The sequence below is a fragment of the Podarcis bocagei genome (assembly GCF_964188305.1).
Source record: "Podarcis bocagei genome assembly, chromosome: 13".
Classification (NCBI taxonomy): domain Eukaryota; kingdom Metazoa; phylum Chordata; class Lepidosauria; order Squamata; family Lacertidae; genus Podarcis; species Podarcis bocagei.
The window spans coordinates 1,443,899-1,461,524 of record NC_138138.1 but is presented as its reverse complement, the minus strand read 5'-3'; the positions used below and the strand labels follow the sequence as shown (position 1 = coordinate 1,461,524).

Here is a 17,626-nt window from a genome sequence, read left to right as displayed (position 1 = left end):
CAGGAGGCTGGGCATGAGTACTCTGTTAGCCCTCTGCTCAGTTGGAGTGGAGACAGGAAACCTTGAGTAAAGTGACATTAAAATTGTCACCTGATTAAAATGTTGTGGTCAGTTTAATCACTTAAATATGTACATGTGTAAAAGCAATAGTTCTGTTTTATAGAATGCCCTTGGAGCAGCCTTCCCCCACCTAATGCCCTTCAGATGTTCTGGCCTGCAACCTGCATTGGCACCAGCCGGCATGGTTGTCTGGGAGTTGTAGTCCAAAACATTTGGAGGGCAGGAACCAAGATGGAGTAGGCTGACAACTTGGAGGCATTTTTTACAATGCAAAGGGAAACAGGCCACGTCTGCCTGCTGTTCCATCCTCTCTTTTTAAAAATTCATTGCATTAAAAATAGATTTAAAGATCACATTGAGTAATTGAGGGCACATTTTTAGTCAATGAAAGGGTTTTTAATCCATCTAGCTAAACATTGCAGCCATGGAACTGCAGGCACTCCTAAAGCTGTGCTGGTAGAAGGGGGTTGCTTGTTTTCCAGGCGCAAGCTGCACGGGTTGACTGTGAAAGGAGGCTTGCAAGTACAGTGGTGCCCCGCAAGACGAATGCCTTGCAAGACGGAAAACTCGCTAGACGAAAGGGTTTTCCGTTTTTGAGCTGCTTCGCAAGACGAATTTCCCTATGGGCTTGCTTCGCAAGACGAAAACGTCTTGCAAGTTTGTTTCCTTTTTCTTAACACCGTCAATACAGTTGCGACTTGACTTCGAGGAGCAACTCATAGAACGCAGTGTACATAGTAGCCTTTTTTGAGGTTTGTAAAGACTTTGGTGATTTTTGAAGCTTTTCCAAAACTTCTTTTGCAGCCATTTGGTAAGTTAAGCTTTTAAAACTTTTTTGGGGGGTTTTGGATTTTGGGTTGGGGTGTTTGGAATTCAAGGACTTGGTGTTGGGAAGGGGTTTGCAAGAATCTGGAAGCTTGTGTGTGTTTTTTTCTGCATTTTTATGATTTTCTGTGACCATTGGGCCACTCTGCTGTTTTTTAAAAAAAAATTCTGGATTTGAATTTCTGTGTGCTGGGTGGCTGGGGGAACAGTTGGGGAGGGGTTTGCAAGAATCTGGAAGCTTGTGGGTTTTTTCTGCATTTTTATGATTTTCTGTGACCATTGGGCCACTCTGCTGTTTTTTTAAAAAAAATTCTGGATTTGAATTTCTGTGTGCTGGGTGGCTGGGGGAACAGTTGGGGAGGGGTTTGCAAGAATCTGGAAGCTTGTGGGTTTTTTCTGCATTTTTATGATTTTCTGTGACCATTGGGCCACTCTGCTGTTTTTTTAAAAAAATTCTGGGTTTGAATTTTGAAATGCTCTTTACAGCAGTGTTTCCCAACCTTGGGCCTCCAGCTGTTTTTGGACTACAACTCCCATCATCCCTAGCTAGCAAGACCAGTGGTCAGGGATGATGGGAATTGTAGTTCAAAAACAGCTGGAGGCCCAAGGTTGGGAAACACTGCTTTACAGTATGTGTGACTTTAAAGAGCACTTAATAAACTCTTGTTGTACCAAATTTGGCTTTGTTTGGACTTTTTTTGACCATAGGAACGCATTAATTGATTTTCAATGCATTCCTATGGGAAACCGTGCTTCGCAAGACGAAAAATTGCGAGGCACCACTGTAGCTAGTTACCAGGTTACCGGGGTTGCCTCTGGCAGTTCAAGCACTTTGCAAAAGTTGGTGGTTGTCTTACTTTAGGGTTGCAGGTGGCCCATAGCTTTTTAGGAAGGCTGGAGAAAGTTATCAGGGCAGGGGCATACTTTTGTAGTTGCACTGAAGCCAAAAGCGTATCCCAGAGACTGCCTCTCTGTGCCCCATCTTGGTATATCTGATCTCCCTCTGAGAGAAATTCCAATCCATGCACTGACTTAGAAACTAGGATGTGTGTGGACAAATATTTGTGAGAGTGGCTGGATTTCCTTTTTCTGAAAATTCACCCCAACCTGAGCCTAGCTAAGAGGTGCATGAGGGTTGGTGTATTTTAGCTGATTGTTTGGTTGTGTGTCATGCTTTCAGTGGGATAGTGTGGAGAACAGAACTGTATCTAACTAAGCAGGCACCAAGGATTGCTTGCTGCACCTTGAATGCATCATGTGGATTCTGGTGAGTAGTTACATTGCAAAGCAGTGACATAGAAGACTGCTACAGGTCTAGGGGAGCTATTGCTCAGCAACTTGGCTATGGGCGGGCACCTTGAACTCTTCATACAACTGCTTCTGTATGGTGAGGAAATTTCCGTGTTCTTAGGTTGCCTTTGTGATGACTTTTGCTTGCAGTGGTTAAGAACTGCTGGCTTAAAGAGCAGGCTGAACATCAGACTCTTTCAGATAAGGGCAAATTGTGTTTTTACTACTGGGGGGGGGGCAGAGTGGCTGCAGCAACCTAGTCAGATGGGTGACATATAAATAATAAATTGTTATTGTTATATAAACCTTTTCACCAGCCACAGTCCCAGCTGCAGCATAGATATTCTGAAAAAGGGGTGTATGGGTGGGGGGTGTTTGTTTCTCACATACGTCACAGACTTGGGCTTTTTATTTTATTTTTTATTTTATTTTACAAAGTTTGTGATCAACCTGTGGAAGGAATTTGCAATCAAATGCTACCAGCTGAAATGCAAAGGATAAGAGACAGACAGAGAGAGAGCGCGCGCCATTTTGCCACCAGAAGGTGCCAGCCTGTGTCTGTACCAGTCCTCTCACTTTATGTGGACAACATGGACCCACCAAGAAACAGCCTGTAGCAGAAGTGTGCAACTCAGCCTTGCATCTATGTGCCCCCCAACCACAAACTGGGGTGCAACTCTTTCAAATGTTTTGCCTGGAGGGTTTTTGGGGTGTCTCTTGACACTTCCCATCATTGGTAGAATTTCCATAGCACATTTTGATATCTAAAGATAATCTTTCATGACACAGTCATGGGTTACACATTCAAGCTGTCCCTTTAGCAGACTTTTTACTCACAGGAGGAGTGTTAAAAATGTAGATTTTTCATTGTTCTCCATTTACTGGGTTTTTAAAATTCCCATTGCTGATGGTGAGTGTGGTGAGTAACCAGGCTCCTGTCCAGCGGACTAGTTAGCGAGTTTCACCCAGAAGCTCCTGTAGGTTCACATGGCCTGCTCTGGCCAGCTGACTGCAGGGCCTTCTTTTGGTGGTGTGGCTCCCGACCGCACACCCTGCATGTTCCAGCAGGTATTTCATGTGTCGCATAAATAACATGTGGTGGCTGTATGCCTCAAGATATTCATTGAGCTGGAGGTTCTAAACTCTTTCCCCAAGACTGAGTCTAGAAACAAAAATGCTGTACCACAGAGTCTCCATTACCTTAGTAGAGCAGCTGTACTAATACACTGGAAACTTTCATATGGTTCGGGTCAAGTAGTTTAGAGCATTCCACAGTCTCTCACAATCCAAATCATTTCTCTCTATTTCTTATTTTTCCAACCTTAAATTTAGTTCTCCACATTCTTGCAACAATTTGAACTTTTCTTTTAGAAGAAGCTCATGAAAGTTCATCAGCATTTCAGTGTGAATTTATCTGAATACATTCTGTATGCAATTGTGCCCAATATACACATTCATGCATACCAATTTCCCCGGCCTAACACAGTGCATTTCACTAATCTGTGCAGCTTTTATCTGCACTTTTGGACACATTACTTGACTAGGGAACTATACTTGAATTTTTTTTAAGAAATGCACATTTCAAGGGATGGTTGTGATTTGAGTCACATTTGATTTGGAATATGGGAGTTTGGCCAGTTTGTCTTTAAATGCAGACTAAATAGAATTTCCCCCCCTCCCTAAATCCAGGGCTTTTCTCACAATAAGCCTTTTTCCCTGCCTGTGTTGCCCAGCCAGAAGCTCTTCTGAATTTTCCCTGTGGGTCAATGCAAAGTCACCCCTCTTTGGAGAGAGGAGAGCCCCAATCCATCAGGATGTTGGAGAGCCAGTGTGGTGTAGTGGTTAAGAGCGGTAGACTCCTAATCTAGGGAACCGGGTTCGCTTCCCTGCTCCTCCACCTGCAGCTGCTGGGTGACCTTGGGCCAGTCACACTTCTCTGAAGTCTCTCAGCCCCACTCACCTCACAGAGTGTTTGTTGTGGGGGAGGAAGGGAAAGGAGAATGTGTGCCGCTTTGAGACTCCTTAAAGGGAGTGAAAGGCAGGATATCAAATCCAAACTCTTCTTCTGGCACAAGAACCCATAGATTATGGTCTGGTGAAGCTTACAGTGACTCAAACAAGGGGTTTGATTGTGCTTCTGAGTGGAAGGTGCCTTTCCAGTGAGCACAAGAATTTTTAAAGCAAATATTTAAAGGTCTTCTGTGGCTTCTGTTGGACAACAGCCCAGAGGACACCATGAAAGCTGTCCACTGGACAAGTTCTTACTCAAGTTCTGCCTTGTCTCACCAGTAGCCACTTGGTCTGGTCTCAACTAAGACTATAACCTGGGTTCTGGGATCTGAGTAGATCCCCAGGGCTTAAACAGAGAGCCTCCTTGTTTGTGGCTGGGACTTGCCCTCCTGCGCTACCCCTGGCTGTACTTTCTCGCAGTTTCCTCAGGCACAGAAAGGAGTGTGTGTCTATGTTGTAAAGGTCCCTGCCTTTAGCAGTGCACAAGTTGGAATCCTTTGGAGTGGCCACTCTTGGTGTGTGTTGTTAGCAAATCACTCCTCTGTTGCTAACATTGTGGCTGGTGTGTCACATGTCTGTGTTTACTTCCCTGATCTGGGAAGGTTCTGAGGACGGAAGAGTGTGGCCAGCCAGCGGCTGAGCTTGAGGACCCTGGCAGTGCTTGAAGAACCTCCTCCTCTGTTTACTTCCCTTCTAGAGGGATGCTGATGGCAGGACTGAGAGCAAATCAAATAACTTTTTTGGGTTTCAGAGGGCCTTGGCAAAGGAAGCACATAGTTCTTTTTTAATGAAAAGCGATTGTCATGATAGGCTGGGTGGAAGGGACCAGAATCATTTGGTGGCTGGAATGGAACTGCATAAAACAAAGGGCTTTTATTGGGCTGACCTAGCTTTATTCTGCTCTTTCGCTTTGCTGTCTCCATTAATTAACATGTACCATATTATTTTTCAATAGCTTTGCCCGTTGGTAGTGACCTAATCGTGGCACAGTTGCCAAGTGAGAGAGAGAGAGAGAGAGAGAGAGCAGGCCTGTGATGGGCATTCCGTAAACAAAAGGGGTTGGGCAAGATAAGAAGGACCTTGAACAGGTTAGCCCAGGGGTCAGCAAACTCTTTCAGCCATGGGCCGGTCCACTGTCCCTCAGACCTTTGGAGGGCCAGACTACATTTTTTTGGGGGGGAATGAACAAATGCCTATGCCCCACAAATAACAGAGAGATGCATTTTAAATAAAAGCACACATTCTACTCATGTAGAAACACGCAGATTGCTGGACCACCTGCGGGCCGGATTGAGAAGGCATAGACAAGAAGGTGCTGTTAGAATCTCAGTAAGTTAAAAAGTAGAGAAGTAAAAAAGGAAAAATTACTTCCCTGGGTGAAGTAATTTTCTTTTAATTGTCAAATAATTCTGTGTACATTGCGGCAGCCTTTGGCTATGTGCAATAAAACTGACTGAGACTGAGATTGAGAAGGCGATTAGGCCGGATCTGGCCCCCGGGCCTTAGCTTGCCTACCCATGGGTTAGCCAAACAGAAAAGAAAAATGTATAAAGTGAGAGAAAGGAACACTCAGTACCAGATTTTGGGGTGTTCGCTGGTTTCTAAAACCAGCTTTGTCTAGGCAAGATGAGTCTATGCTCTGTTTCCTAAGAGGAAAATTTGGCACATTTTGTGAGAGAACCCTGCTATTTTTCTGTGAGTCCTTCTAACTCTTTTCCCGCATGGTACAAGAAGGCTGACCCAGGAGCCCCACCCCAATTACTCTTCCTGGGAATCCCCTCTGTCACACAGCCGGCTTTCTAGTCAAGGATGCTCATAGCCCTCACACAGCAACAATACCTAGAGCAGTTTAAGTGACACCAGGTTTCAGCCTCCTTGAAAGTTGTCCTTTTAAAGGTGACTTCCCCATATTTTTGGCCCTTTGCTGTATTGGGGTGGGGCTGTTTATAAGAACAAGCAAGCAGCCATGGAACAAGGGTACACCTCTCAGTTTCTACAGATGATTCCCTATAGAAGGTGGGGGTGGGATGCTTGGAAAGCCCCTTGGGGAGGCCACACCCTGCTAAGTGCCAGGAGGAAGCAGACATCACGACCCTTTATTCGCCATCACTCCCTAGACCTGCTAGCTGTTCCTTGCCCTAGAAGGGGCTAATGCATGCTCTCCCCCCCTTGTGTGTTGCAGGATCAGCTGAAGCAGTGCTTTGGCAGGCCAGCTGCAGAAGCCAAGGACACCGACACGCTTGTGCAAGAGACGGACAGTCAGTATGGCACCTGGAGCGACCAGCGGCACAGTGTGGACAGGTGAGGCTCCTGGGGTGGCAGCCCTGAGCAGCCAAGGTCCACGATCCCTTTGTAAGGGAGAAGGGCCTGCTCCCACCTGGAGTCAGGATCCACTTGGGATCTACCTTTCTCATCCCCAGTCTCTTACAATGGATGGGAGCTGGGCAGTGGCTCTTTCTGATCCCTGCACTTTTGCAATAGGCTTGAACCTTGGAAACTGAGCCCTTGATCTGTTTTGTGTCCTTGGGCAGAGGTGCTGCCTCTAAGCTTCAGTTCCCCTTTTGCAAAAGGGGCAGAGCGAAGGCTGTATATCACAGGGGGCTTGGTTAGCAAGAGCTGTACAGAATTGCAGAACTGAGAGGCTTTTGAGCTTCTGGACTTGATTTCAGTAAGGCTTTTGACAAAGTCCCCAATGATATTCTTGTGAAAATGCTGGTAAAATGTAACTTTTAGGTGGATTTGTAGCTCGTTGACTGACCAAACCCAAGCAGTATTGGTTAATGGTTCCTTGTCATCCTGGAAAAAAGTGAGAAGTGGGGTACCACTGGGTTCTATCTTAGGCCCATTGTTGTTCAATGTCTTTATAAACGACTTGGATGAAAGAATTGAGGGGATGCTCATCAAATTTGCAGATGGCACCAAACTGGGAGGGGGAGCTAATGCCACAGAAGACAGATTCAAAATTCAAAATTACCTCAACAGATTGGAGAACTGGGCACAAGCTAACAAAATGAATTTCAATAGGAACTATATATATATTGTGATGGGACTATGAGCTGCTTGGGCGTAAAATCCAAGTCCCTCAGAGTTTGGTCAAGTTTGCAAACCTCTGTCTGTAACGGAGCCCCTTAAACATGGCTCCGTCAGTCGCTAGCAGATTCCGACAGTGGTTGCTTTTGGAATCGCTTCCAACATAAAAGCTCCTTAACGGAAACACGTCTTCTGGACTCTCTGCGTGACAGTTTCCGGCGAGGAGTGGGTGTCCCTACAGGAGGTCCTGAAACCTCCCCACTGTTTTCGCTGGAAGTGTCTTGGAGCCATCCCTCCTGCTCACTTTCCCTCAGCTCAGCTCCTCTCCCCCTACTGGTTCCCTCTTCAGCTGCTGAGTCTCTCCCAACCTGTGTGAGCCCTTCCACCTCCCTTCCTTCCGATGGCAGTTCCCTGACATCCACCTCCCCTCCAGGGCCCCCTTCACCCCCTCCCGCCCCCTCCTCTATGGGCAGTGAGGAGGCAAAACCCCGGAAGGAACTTCCTTCATCTTCCGATGTCTCGAAAACTTCTCTCCACCTGTTGCGGTTCCTGGTCTCGAAGTACTCCTCCTCCTCAGAGTCCATCTCCCCTTCCCCTTCCGAATCCGTGAATCCTTCCAACTCCTCCTCCTCCTCATCGGTGGTCCCAAAGTATTCCCTCCGGAACCTCTCCACAGGCTGAGGTTTCCTTGGGAACCTTTGATGGAACGTTTCTATCAATACCTTGTCATTGATATCTTCTGCCACTACCCAAGTGTTTTCTGACTCCGGTTCTCCTTCCCACGCTACCAAATACTCCACCTGATCCCCCTTCCACCTGGCGTCGAGGATTTCTGCCACATGGCTGCTGCATTCCCTTTCTTCTATGACCGGTCCCCGAGTGGACACCCCTTCTCGTCCCTCCTCATACGGTGACAGTAACGACCTGTGAAATACTGGGTGCAGTTTCATGTGGTTGGGTAACCGGAGTCTGAAAGCCACTGGGTTGACTTGTTGAATGACCTCAAAGGGACCCAACCTCCTGGGTCTTAATTTCTTACAACCTCCTTTGAACGGCAACCCTTGGGTTGACAGCCACACCCGATCTCCCACCCTTATGGTTTCACCTTCCCTTCGGTTCTTGTCTGCCTGCCTCTTGTATTCTTCCTTCGCCCTTTCTAAGTTGAGTTGGAGCTGACGATGGATTGCTTCCATTTCTTCTACAAAATGCTTGGCTGCCGGGACGCTCCATCTCTCCCCTCCTCCCCCTGGGAATGCCCTGGGATGACACCCATAATTAGCCAAGAAGGGGCTCATCCCTGTGGACACATTCTCTGCATTGTTGTAGGCAAATTCCGCCAGCGCCAACTTCTCTACCCAGTCATTCTCTCTGTCATTGACATAACACCTCAGGTATTGCTGGAGGACACCGTTTGCTCTTTCTGCCTGCCCGTTGGTTTCAGGGTGCCGGGCAGTCGAAAAGTTGACCACCTGCAGTAAGCTCATGAGCTTCCTCCAGAACCTGGAAGTAAATTGTTTTCCCCTGTCTGAGACCACCCTCAATGGCACCCCGTGCAACCTAAAAATGTGTTCTACAAATAACTTCGCTGTCTCTTCCGCCGTGACTGCATGCGAGCAGGCTACAAAGTGGCACATCTTTGTTAGTAGGTCTACCACCACCATGATGGCTGTTTTCCCCTTGGACTTCGGCAGATCAGTCATAAAATCTATCGACACTGCCTCCCAAGGTCGTTCTGGGGTTGGTAAGGGTTCTAATAGCCCCGCCGGCGCCCGCCTCTCCCCTTTGGCTCGCTGGCATTGCTCACACCCTCTTACATACTCCCGTACATCTTCCCTCACCTTAGGCCACCAAAATTCCCTGGTGACCAACCACATGGTTTTGTGTTGTCCAAAATGCCCCGCCGTGGGGCTGTCGTGCAACTGCTTGAGTACCCTACCCCTTAAGTCTCCTTCGGGGATATACAGTGCCCCTTTGTAATACAACGCTCCATTTCTTTCCTTGAAACCCCCTGGTTCCTCTCCCTCACCTCTAAGACCTCTGAGCTTATTCTGGGCATATTCATCATTCTCTGTTTCCTCTACCAGTTCTCTTTGCTCCACCAATGCCGCCCCACACACCCAGCGGTCCTCTGGGATGACATGTCTCTCTTCGGGTGCCCCCTCCCCTTCCAAATATTCAGGTTTGCGTGAGAGAGCATCCGCCCTAACGTTCTCCGGGCCTGGCACGTAACAAATTTCAAAGTGGAATTTGGAGAACTCCTGGGCCCATCTCACTTGCCGTTGGTTGAGCACTCGTGCCGTTCTCCAATACTCTAAGTTCTTGTGGTCCGTGCACACTTGCACCTTATGTTGTGCCCCAATTAATAAATGCCTCCATCTCCTGAACGCTTCATGAATGGCTAGTAGTTCTCGGTCATACACCGTGTAGTTCCTCTCAGATTTGTTCAGCTTTCGCGAAAAAAAGGCACACGGTCTCCACTCCGACTCCTCCTTCCCAGGCTGCAGAAGCACCGCCCCCACAGCCCGGTCTGATGCGTCCGTCTCCACTCGCATCGGTTTTTGTAAATCCACATGCAGGAGCTGTTCTTCCGAAGCAAACGCCCTTTTCAGTTCCTCAAACGCTCGCTCCGCCTCCGCCGTCCAAACGAATTTCCTCTTACTGCTGAGACAGTCCGTAATGGGAGCCGTCAGGTGGGCAAAATTTCTGATGAACTTCCGATAGAAGTTTCCAAATCCAAGGAATCTTTGCACATCTTTCCTTGTTTTCGGTGTTTTCCATTCCAGCACCGCTTGGACCTTGCCTGGATCCATGGCCAATCCCTTGTCTGACAAGCGGTACCCCAGGAATTCCACCTCCTTGGCATGAAACTGACACTTCTCCAGTTTCACCCACAGCTGATTGGCTTGCAGTCTGCCCAACACTTCCCTGACGTCTTTTACATGCTGCTCCTCAGTCTCTGAATATACTAACACGTCATCTAAGAAGGCCACACAATTCTTGTAAAGCAAAGGCCCCAGGACGTGGTTCATAAACGATTGAAAACACGCTGAGCCTGCTTGTAGGCCGAAGGGCATAACTAAATATTCAAATGCCCCCAAAGGGGTGAACATGGTGGTTTTCCATTCATCCCCCTTCCTTATTCGTATCAGGTTGTACGCCCCCCTCAGGTCCAGTTTAGTAAAAATCTTTCCCTTCCTGACCCTTGTCGAAATGTCATCAATTCTGGGCATCGGGAAAGTCACTGGTTCTGACACTGCATTTAAGGCCCTGAAGTCCACTACAAGCCTGGGTTTGTCCGTGTTTTTTTTTGTCCACAAAAAACACTGGGCTGCCCCCCACCGCCCTGGACTCTCTGATGAACCCTCTCTTCAGGTTCTTGTCAATGAACTCCCTTAGCTCCTGCATCTCTCTGTCTGACATGGCGTACAGTTTGCCTACAGGGAGCTGTGCCCCAGGGAGTAAATTGATTTGACAGTCAAAGGGTCTATGTGGGGTAGTTTGTCTGCCTCCCTCTCGCTGAAGACGTTGCTCAGGTCGGCGTATTGTTGGGGAACCTTCCCCTTCTCCGTTACTTCCGTCCCTGCTAGGGTGGCTCTGGCCCCTCCTTGAGCCTCGCACTCTTTGCAGTGTTCTAGACAATGTGCTGACCCAAAGGAGACCACTCTCTGATGCCAGCCCACTAGCGGATCATGTAACGCTAGCCAGCTCATCCCCAAAATAATGGGAGCTCCTCCCAAGGTGGCCACATTAAATGTTATTAGCTCAGTGTGTCTTGCTACCCTCATTATCATTGGGACGGTCTGCTGGCTGACTTCTCCTCCCAGCAGCTCCCTTCCATCGATCGTGGTCACCTGCAAAGGGTTACTTAAAGGGATAGTCTGTATCTGGTGCTCAGCAGCAAACTCCTTACTCATGAAATTGCAGGAGCTGCCTGAGTCCAATAGCGCCTTTATCTTTAGTGGGTGTCCGTTAGGCAGCTCTAGTAACACCTCTATCACTAGGGCGGGTTTAGGAGGTTCCGGCGTGGGCACTTTCACTGCTCTTTGGCCTGGCTGCTGTGCCCCAACGGTGGCAGCCAGGCGTTGGCTTTTACTTGCTCCGGTACCTTTTCCTCCCTCTCCCCAACAGCTCCCGCCATTGCTTGCCATTCCTTTCTTTGGGGGCAGACTCTGGCAAAATGACCTGGCTGTTGGCAGAGATAACATTTCTTGGCGCCCTTCCCCCCCTTCTTCCGCTCTTCACTGGGCTTTGAAACTGCGCGCGCGCGCGCTGTTCCAATTTCCATGAGCTCTCCCGGCGGGAACGGTGGCTCTGGAATCTCTGGAATGCGAAGCTCCCTCCAACGTTCCCCCTTCCCTTCCCGCCTCTCCAAGGCTCTCGCCTCTTGGCGCGCTCCTATGGTCAGCGCTGGGCACCCGGGAAAGTTCATCCTTTACCGCCGAAGCAAGCCCTTCTTCAAAGAGCATTTGAATGGGTTCCGCCGATAGATCCCACCCCAATTTATGGATCAACATGGTAAACTCAGTCCAGTACTCACGAACAGATCGGCTCCCCGTTTGCACGCCATTAACTGTCTGCGTACCACGCCCTGCTCAATATCGCTGGAAAACATCAAATCCATGGCACGAAAAAACTTCCTCGTGTCCTTCAGGATGTCATTATTCGCTGCCATCAGGGGCCTCACCCACTCTTTCGCCCCCTTTTCGAGATGCCCAATCACAAAAGCCACCCGCGATTCCTCGTCGGGAAAGTCATCAAACTGCAGATTAAGGGCATATTGCATCTCTGTCCTAAAGGCATGATAGTTCTTGGGCTCCCCCCCAAACTTCTGCACCAATCCTGGCAACTTTCTGGCGAGCGGGGTGTTTTTCCCCTTCTCTGCATCTTGAGCCCTCCTCTCCTCGAGCCTCGTCGTCTGCAGCGCTAGCTGGACCTCCAACGCCCGGTACCTTTCCTCCAGGCTTGGACCCGCTCCATCTCCTGCTTCTCCGGTTCCGGCTGGGTTGCTCATGATGCCTTCTCCTGCACAAACTGCTCACGGAGACTGTCGGAATGCTGTGATGGGACGATGAGCTGCTTGGGCGTAAAATCCAAGTCCCTCAGAGTTTGGTCAAGTCCTCTGTCTGTAACGGAGCCCCTTAAACATGGCTCCGTCAGTCGCTAGCAGATTCCGACAGTGGTTGCTTTCGGAATCACTTCCAACATAAAAGCTCCTTAACGAAACACGTCTTCTGAACTCTCTGCGTGACAGTTTCCGGCGAGGAGTGGGTGTCCCTACAGGAGGTCCTGAAATCTCCCCACTGTTTTCGCTGGAAGTGTCTCGGAGCCATCCCTCCTGCTCACTTTCCCTCAGCTCAGCTCCTCTCCCCCTACTGGTTCCCTCTTCAGCTGCTGAGTCTCTCCCAACCTGTGTGAGCCCTTCCACCTCCCTTCCTTCCGATGGCAGTTCCCTGACATATATCTATATCTATAGTCCCTATTAAATATATAAATGAATTTTAATAGGGACTCTCTCTCTCTCTCTCTCTCTCTCTCTCTCTATATATATATATATATATGAACAAATTTTAACATAATCCCTACTGGTAAGATGATCACAAAATAGATTTCCTATTACACCCCCACCCCACGATTTCCCCCAACTTCCCTTTCTGGTTTATAACGTATTCACTTCTGCATGTTATCTTATTCCCTAATATAGTAAAGTTAAGATTATACTTCATTATTATGTTCTATTTGTTGATTGTAAGTGTTTACTCCAACCCTACAAGTGAGTCCATTTCCTTATGTTGCTTCTGTATGTACATCATAAAAGGTTCTCAGTCTTTTTAAAAGTCAATATTGTCCTTATCTTTAGGTCTTTCAGTCAACTTCACCATTTCAGCATATTCCATCAGTTTTTCTTGCCATTGTTATTTCATTGGCATTTCATCGCCTTTCCACTTTTGAGCTAGTAAAATTTTAGCCACTGTTGTAGTATATATAAATAAATTTTTCTTGTCTTTTGTCAAATTTTGACCTAAAATGCCTAATAAGAAAGCTTCTGGTCTTTTAACAAAGGTTATCTTAAACATTCTTTTCATTTCATTATAAATCATGTACCAATAGTTTTTAATTATTTTACAATTCCACCACATGTGATAAAATGTTCCTTCTTTTTCTTTACATTTCCAACACTTATTGGAGCTTGTTCTATACATTTTGGCCATTTTCGCTGGTGTAATAAACCATCAGTACATCATTTTCATATAATTCTCTTTTAACAATACACAATCAGTAAATTTTAAATTAACTTTCCATAACTTTCCCCAGTCTTCCATTTGTATATTATGACCTATATTTTGTGCCCATTTAATCATTACCGATTTAACCTCTTCGTCTTTCGTCTCCCATTCTAACAATAAATTATACATTTTCTTTAAAAGTTTATTATTATCCTCTGTAATTTCTCTTTGGAATCTAGATATGGTATAACCGAATCCTTTCTTGTTATCTTCTTTAAAAACCTCATTTAGTTGGCAGTGTTGCAGCCAATCATGAACAAAGTCTCTAATCTCCTCATAATCCAGTTTCCATATTTATCCTTTTGACTGATATTCCCTCTGTTGGGGCAACCCACCAGGGCATTTTTTGTTCTAATAAATCTTTATATTTTCCCCATACTTTTATTAATGATTTCCTAATTATATGGTTACGGAAGCCTTTATGTACCTTCCCTTTACTGTACCATAAATACACATTGCCAGCCAAATCTATTATCATGTCCTTCCAGGTCTAATAAATCAGTATTTTCTAATTTGACCCAATCCCGGATCCAAGTAACACAGCTCGCTTCATAATACAATTTAAAATTTGGAAGGGAGAATCCGCCACCATCTTTAATATCTGTTAATATTTTATGTTTTATTTTTGGTTTCTTCCCTTTCCAAATAAATTTAGAAATACCTTTTTGCCATTTCTTGAAGCAGGCCGTGTTATTGTCTGGAAGAAAAACAACATTTTTGGCAATGCGTTCATTTTAATTGCTGCAATTCTTCCTAATAATGATAGGTTCATTTTGCCCCATATTTCTAGATTCCTTTTTAACTCATTCCAACATTTTTCATAATTGTCTTTATAAATATTGATAATTCTAGTTGAGAGCCAGATCCCTAAATATTTCACTTTTTTATGGGTTTCTATTTCTATGGTTTGAAATAATTTCTTTTAACTGCTTCTGTTAAGTTTTTAATTAATAACTTGGTCTTACTTTTATTTAATTTAAATCCTGCTACTTGCCCAAACTCCTGAATTTTTCTATCAGCCTCAAAAGAGAATTTTTGGGATCTTCAACTGTGATTACCAGATCATCTGCATGGGCTTTCAATTTGTATGACTTTTCCCATACTTTAATTCCTTTAATATTTTTATCTGCCCTTATATTTCTCGCCAGGACTTCTAGGACCAAGATAAATAATAAAGGCGATAAAGGGAATGTATTTTACATTCATCTGTTACCACCTGATTGACAATTAATTTCGCTTTTAGATTTGAATATATAGCTTGAATTCCTTTTCTGAACTCCCCCCCCCCATAAATTCTCAAGAGACATTGTCAAAGGCTTTTTCAGCATCTATAAACATTAATGCTGCTTGTTTTTTCAATTCTCACTTCCAGGTATTCTATAATATCTATAATGTTTCTTATATTGTATTTCATTTGTCTGCCTGGAAGGAATCCTACCTGGTCATGATGTATATACTCATTCATTACTATTTTCATTCTATTGGCCATTATATTAGCAAATAATTTTAAATCATTATTTAATAATGAAATTGGTCTATAACTTTTTATTGATGCCACATTGGCATCTTGTTTTGGAATCAAAGTTATATAAGCCTCTTTCCATGTCTCTGGGACTCTAATATTAAGATTTTATTCATTATTTCCTGTAATGGTATTACAGTTGATTATTTAGTTTCTTATAATATTTTGCTGATAGTCCATTTGTTCCTGGCGATTTCCCTGTTTTTGGCTGCTTAATTGCATCTAATATTTCTTGCGTTGTTATCTGGGCATTTAGAATTTCTAATTTTTCTTCTTTAATTTTTGGTAAATTACTAGCTTTCAGATATTCATCTATATCCTTCCTCTTTTCACATCCTTTCCTATATAATTCTGTAAAATATTTAACATAAGGCTTCCTAATTTCTTTTGAATTGTCTATATTTTTTCCATTTTATTTTATTTATGCTATTTTTTTTGCTCGTTTTTATTCAACTGCCATGCTAATAATTTCCCTGGTTTATTTGCATATTCAAAATACTTTTGTTTCATTCTTTTCATTTTCCACTCTATTTCTTGATTGATGATCATTGAATATTGTGTTTGTAATAATTTTATCACTTGCTTTGTGGACTCTTTGTTTGGTTTGTGTCAGGGAACTGACATCAGAGGCACGGGAGAAAGAGAGGGTCTCTGATTCTGCTGGGGAAGGTCCCAGCGCTAGAGGGAGACTTAGCCGGGAAGAAGGGGAAGAGAATGAGTGTAACACCAGGGATCCAGGAGAGCAACGGGACAGGGAGGTGCAGGGGCTCCAGGACTCTTCGTTGGAAGTTAGCGAGGAGAGCCCAAGCACCCCGCTGCCCACGCCCACCCTGCGCAGGAGACTCCCGCGCAGTGAGAGGCGGAAATGATTGGGCGTCAAACAACTCTTATGTTGGCAACGCTTTAAGAAATGCCCACAGACAGATTCTACGAGTGACTAAGGGCAGCCACGCTGAGATGGGCTGTGCAGTCCGGAGGGTTTAACCAGGCAATCCGATGCTCAAACGGAGCAGGATTACGCACGAGTAACTCCCAACCACTACAGTTTGCATATCAGTTCTTTTTCTTTTTTCAATAATGCCTCTAATATTTCTCTCTTCTTTTTCTCTCTATTTCCTCCTATACGTATTTTGTTGGATAAATAAGTCCCTCATAACTGCTTTACTAGCATCCCATACTATCTGTGCTTTCGTACCCTTATTTAGGTTTAGCTCAAAATAGTCTCCAAATACCTTTTGTGCTTTTTTAATTTTTTATTTTTAAATTGAATCTAATAAATCCTCATTCAATCTCCATCTAAAAGTGGATTGTATTTCATTTTGCATTTCTAAAAATAAAGGATTGTAGTCTGAGATTGTTCTTGGCATTATTTATATTTTCCTTACCTTCAGTTCTAATTCTTTAGACAGCCACATCACATCTATCCTTGCACTGCTTTCATGCACTTTGAATGGAAAGTGAATTCCCTATCTGATAGATGTTTATTTCTCCAAATGTCTATCAAATTTTAATTGCCCACCATCTCACAGAAGGTTTTTGGGAGTCAGTCCTGTTCAGTATCCTTCTTCCTAATTGTTCTATCCATTTACAATGACACGACTCCATTCAGATTACCCATCAATATCATTTTCTGATCTGCGAAATCCATTAAATTAGTCTCTAATTTCTTATAAAAGTCCGCTTTTTTATCAATAGGGGCATAGATTCCTATTAATAAAAATTGTTCACCTTGCACCACGATCTGTACCACTATTACTCTTCTTTGGTCATCTTTAAAAAATTGTTTTGGCTCGAATTTTGATTTAATATAAAGGACCACTCCACTTTTTTTGATCTATCTGCTGTTATAAATTCCATTCCTAATTTTTTATTACTTAGGACTCTTTGGTATTTGCTTGCTATATGTGTTTCTTGAAGACAAACTATCTAAATTTTGTTTGAGAATTATATATTTTATTCCTTTTTGTTTTATTATTTAAGCTGTTTACGTTCCAACTTACCGTACTTTTCGCACCATAGGACGCACTTTTCCCGTCTTAAAAACTAAGGGGAAAAGTCTGTGCGTCCTATGGAGCGAATGCAGGGGGGAGGCAGGCAGGAAAAGCCCTCAAGAGCCCCACACAAGCGTCGCGCGGCTCTTGCGGGCTTTTCCCCAAGAGGGAGAAGGGACTGACACCGCCAGTCAGTCCCTTCTCCCTCCTCTAGAAAAGCCTTGCACAACCTCTCCAGCCACGGGGGGCTGTGCAAGCCTAAAGAGGAAGCCAGGGCAGCGAGCGCGATCCATCCCGTTCGCTGCCTTGGCTTCCTCTTTAGACTTGCGCGCCTCTGGGGGGGGGGGAGGAGGCTTCGCAAGGCTAAAGAGGAAGCCAGGGCAGCGAGCGCGATCCATCCCGTTCGCTGCCTTGGCTTCCTCTTTAGACTTGCGCGCCTGGGGGGGGGGAGGCTTCGCAAGGCTAAAGAGGAAGCCAGGGCAGGGAACGCGATCCATCCCGTTCGCTGCCTTGGCTTCCTCTTTAGACTTGCGCGCCTGGGGGGGGGGGAGGAGGCTTCGCAAGGCTAAAGAGGAAGCCAGGGCAGGGAACGCGATCCATCCCGTTCGCTGCCT

General features: G+C 45.3%; 1 protein-coding gene across 9 annotated transcripts in view; it reads left to right on the top strand.

Annotated features, from left to right (window-relative positions):
- Window positions 1–17,626, top strand: part of KIAA1671 — a 146,455-nt gene that overhangs the window by 97,141 nt on the left and 31,688 nt on the right. For all 9 annotated transcript variants that reach the window (XR_014001766.1, XR_014001767.1, XR_014001768.1 and 6 more), the window contains one exon: window positions 6,368–6,486. Coding sequence is in view for 6 of the 9 variants with exons in the window: in XM_081168478.1 (XP_081024604.1) it covers window positions 6,368–6,486 (119 nt within the window). In the remaining 3 variants the exon portion in view is untranslated. The remainder of the gene's footprint in view (window positions 1–6,367; window positions 6,487–17,626) is intronic.